The sequence below is a fragment of the Beta vulgaris genome, chromosome 5 (assembly GCF_026745355.1).
Source record: "Beta vulgaris subsp. vulgaris cultivar EL10 chromosome 5, EL10.2, whole genome shotgun sequence".
NCBI classification, from domain to species: Eukaryota; Viridiplantae; Streptophyta; class Magnoliopsida; order Caryophyllales; family Amaranthaceae; genus Beta; species Beta vulgaris.
The window spans coordinates 7992112-7996560 of record NC_079206.1 but is presented as its reverse complement, the minus strand read 5'-3'; the positions used below and the strand labels follow the sequence as shown (position 1 = coordinate 7996560).

Here is a 4449-nt window from a genome sequence, read left to right as displayed (position 1 = left end):
ATTTTGTCATTTTGGAGTGATTTCAGAAACGAGTCCCCTGTTTCTTCGGTATTTTTGAGTGATTTTGGGTATTTCATGGATGAGTTAACTCCGAAATCAAAGAAACGGCTCTTTGATTTGATGGACGAGTTAGATGCGGAGGCTAAAAATTCTAGGGTTGCAAAAAAATCGTTGGATTTTGGTTCGTTTTGTTGGTCTTGTGGCGCGCCTTCAAGAAAACCACCAGATCTTGAATTTGGTGGTGTATTTGAGGGCAAAAAACCTGAAAAATTGGAAGAACCACCTCCGGAAGGCTTTAAATCATGGCGAGCTTACCTCTCTTGGTATAAAAACCATCTCGAAATGGTTTCGGAGAGTCCCCTTTCAAATTTTGACTCAGATCGGTCCACTCCTTAACTTAAATCTTTGTTTTTAAAATTTTAGGAAGTTTTTTTAACTTGCTTTGCCTGTGGGGTTGCGTTTGATTAGATTGCATGTTTAGGTTTTTGTGTTTTTTTCATGTTTTAGCCTCGATTTGTTTATACGCATGTTGTTTATGCCTCGATCTGTTTATAAACTTGTTTATTTTGCCTTGATTTGTTTAATTTCTGTTTATTTTGCCTTGATTTGTTTAATTTCTGTTTATTTTGCCTTGAGTTGTTCTGTTTATATGATATTTTGCCTTCATCTGTATATATATGTATTTTACCTTCATTAGTGCTGTTTATATGATATTTTCACTTGATCTGTTAAAACAGTTAATTTAAGCCTTGAGTTGTTCTGTTTATATGATATTTTCACTTGATCTGTTAATTTAAGCCTTGATTGTTCTGTTTATATGATATTTTCACTTGATCTGTTAAAACATGTTCATTTAAGCCTTGAGTTGTTCTGTTTATATGATATTTTGCCTTGATCTATATATATATGTTGATTTTAGCCTTCATTAGTCTGTTTATATGATATTTTCACTTGATCTGTTAAAACATGTTCATTTAAGCCTTGAGTTGTTCTGTTTATATGATATTTTGCCTTGATCTGTATTATATGTTATTTTAGCCTTCATTAGTCTGTTTATATGATATTTCACTTGATCTGTTAGAACATGTTCATTTTAGCCTTGAGTTGTTCTGTTTATATGATATTTTGCCTTGATTTGTTAAAACATGTTGATTTTAGCCTTCATTAGTTCTGTTTATATGATATTTTGCCTTGATTTGTTAAAACATGTTGATTTTAGCCTTGAATTGTTCTGTTTATATGATATTTTGCCTTGATTTGTTAAAACATGTTGATTTTAGCCTTCATTAGTCTGTTTATATGATATTTTGCCTTGATTTGTTAAAACATGTTGATTTAAGCCTTCATTAGGTCTGTTTAGTTGATATTTTGCCTTGATTTGTTAAAACATGTTGATTTAAGCCTTCATTAGGTCTGTTTAGTTGATATTTTGCCTTGATTTGTTAAAACATGTTGATTTAGCCTTCATTAGGTCTGTTTAGTTGATATTTTGCCTTGATTTGTTAAAACATGTTCATTTTAGCCTTCATTAGTCTATTTTGCCTTGATTTGTTAAAACATGTTCATTTTAGCCTTCATTAGGTCTGTTTAGTTGATATTTTGCCTTGATTTGTTAAAACATGTTCATTTTAGCCTTCAATCTTTAGTTGATATTTTGCCTTGATTTGTTAAAACATGTTCATTTTAGCCTTCATTGTCTGTTTATTGATATTTGCCTTGATTTGTTAAAACATGTTCATTTACCTTATTGTTCAATATTTGCCTTGATTTGTTAAAACTGTGCATTTTACCTTGATTAGTTTTAATATAGCCTTGATTTGTTAAAACATGTTCATTTAATCCTTGTATTGTTCTGTTTTTATGATATTTAGCCTTTCTGTTAAAACATGTTTATTTTTCCTTGAATTGTTCTGTTTTTATGATTATAGCCTTGATTTGTTAAAACATGTTCATTTAATCCTTGTATTGTTCTGTTTTTATGATATTTAGCCTTGCTTTGTTAAAACATCATTTTTTTCCTTGAATTGTTCTGTTTTTATGATATTAGCCTTGATTTGTTAAAACATGTTCATTTAATCCTTGATTGTTCTTTTTATGATATTTAGCCTTGTTTGTTAAAACATGTTCATTTAATCCTATTTGTTCTGTTTTTATGATAAGCCTTGATTTGTTAAAACATTTCATTTCCTTGATTGTTCTGTTTTATGATATTTAGCCTTGATTTGTTAAAACATGTTCATTTAATCCTTGAATTGTTCTGTTTTATATATTTAGCCTTGATTTGTTAAAACATGTTCATTGAAGCCATAAACTTTTCTGTTATATGATAGTTTGCCTTGATTTGTTAAAACTTGTGCATTTGACCCTTGATTAGTTTGTTTATATGATATTTTGTTATATATTGTCTGTTGCCTTTATTTGTGTGTGTGTTGGTGTGATCCTCTATGATGAAATAGGATGTTACATCCAAATAGTTACTCCATTTTGCATTTAATCAGGGGTAAAATGAATAGAATTGTAGTATAAAGAATTGATGAGGCATTTGTGTTATATTTTGGTTTTTGTTTGGCTGTCCAATTTAGTTTTAATGACATATACAAAGTTTACATGAGAGGTGCACTATGTTCCTCAATGATGAATGAGGTCAGATGATTTATACAAGGACATTATGCCTTTTAAGACCAGTATACTCATGTTGCCACCAATTTTTTGTGCTCTTCTTTTCAACTTTTCCTCTGTTTTAATAGCATGTGTTGAGTAATATGGATGAGTGGGGACTCCCTGAGAGGAACTTAAATCATGCCTTATCTGTGTTTTATTGAAATTGGCCTTCATTATCATTTTGTCTTAAATATGATCGAGAAAAAAATGAAATCTAATTGAAGTTTTTGTGAAACAATGTTCAATTTGATTTTCTTTTTTCTCGATCATTTGTTTGATACAATGATACCCTGTTTTTTGTTGTTAACCTCACATGAACTTTTATTTTTACTAACTGTTTTTTGCACTACAGTTTTTGTAAACCTAACTAAACTTGAACTTTTATTTTTACTAACTGTTTTTTTATGGATGATATATCAAGTGTTTTATTTTTTTAACTTAACATAACCCAACATGTTTACATATTATAAATGTAAGATTTAGTACAAAATGTTTTTAACTACATATACAAAATGTTTAACAACCTATATATGTTGTATTTTACTTACAAAATGTTCTTGCACTCTAATGCCCAAAAAATTGGCCTTCAAATGCCCATTGCTTGCTGTTTTTGCTTTAATTATCCCAAAACCATCATCTGAATCTTCATCCCCATAGTTTGCTTCTTCTTGATCATCTTCAAGATGACCTTCTTCTGCCCATTTTCTGCTCTCTTCTACTAATTGTGGGCTAATGACAATACTTGTTGGTAACTCACCCCTCCTCTCAAGTGATTTCTTCCCCATATGTGGTATGTGGTAATTGTTGTTACCCTTAACTATTAGAGTCTCCTTCATCACTTGTTGTAGAGTTAACCAAATGTGATTGCATAGCTTAGGATCATAGTTGTCAAATGACTTGTTCACTGCCTTCACCAACTGTTTCACACTCCTAGGTGCTATTTGATCTTTTAAGGTTTGAATTGCATTAAAAAAACCAAGATCTAACACATTCATATCTGGTGACTGTGCTGGCTGATTGATTAATCTGATATCAAAACCATCTTTTTGTGCTTCCAACATGAACTGCTCATCAGTACTTGCTATGTGTGGCCTTGCATTGTCTTGGACAATCCATATTTGCTTGCATCCATTATCTGGCCACTTGTTTCTTATAGATGGCAGTATGTGATTTATGAGTTTCTCCCTTATGACATCTTTTGTGATGCTTAATTGAGCTTTGGTTTCAATCACCCCAGCATCTCTGTTACAACTTGACCTCTTTGCTGCCACCTCTTCTATGAATGGGAAGATTCCTATCTTCCCATCAAAACTGACCTCTCCACTTAGTGCTATGTGTGGCCTTGCTAGTGCAGCTATGAACATCACTTTGACAATGAACCTCTTGCTTTTGCATCTTCTTATGGCTCTGTTTCACCAGGAGCTAGGTAGTACCTTTGAGAAATTTTGCTCATGCAAAACCATTTCTCATCCACATGCACCAAATTATACATGTTGCTGAATTTTGGTATTGTTTGGATAGTGTTTGGTATGATAGAACCCAAACACCACAAAACCCTTGCAATTTTATGTGCTGGAGTCAGGTGTGGTTTTATGGCATTAGTGTGTTTTTTGATTGCTCCCCTTTTCACCAATCTGTGCAATGTAGACCTGTGTATCCTAGGGATGCTGCTGTTGCTCTTATAGTAGTCCTCTTTCTTAGAGGAATTGCCATTAACCTTTGAGGATCTAATTGAATTCTTTTTTTCCTACCCTCCCTGTTTTTCTGTGATTCACATCTATTCTTGCA

General features: G+C 32.0%; 1 protein-coding gene across 1 annotated transcript; it reads right to left on the bottom strand.

Moving 5' to 3' along the window:
* Positions 1-3185: 3185 nt before the first annotated feature.
* LOC130591326 (uncharacterized) lies at positions 3186-4025 on the bottom strand. Its single transcript, XM_057394599.1, has one exon. The coding sequence runs from the start codon at positions 4023-4025 to the stop codon at positions 3186-3188; it is 840 nt and encodes a 279-aa protein (XP_057250582.1).
* Positions 4026-4449: the final 424 nt, after the last annotated feature.

Excerpts from the sequence above, each read along its gene's own strand:
- LOC130591326 (XM_057394599.1), bottom strand. The coding sequence starts at position 4,025 with ATGTTCATAGCTGCACTAGCAAGGCCACACATAGCACTAAGTGGAGAG.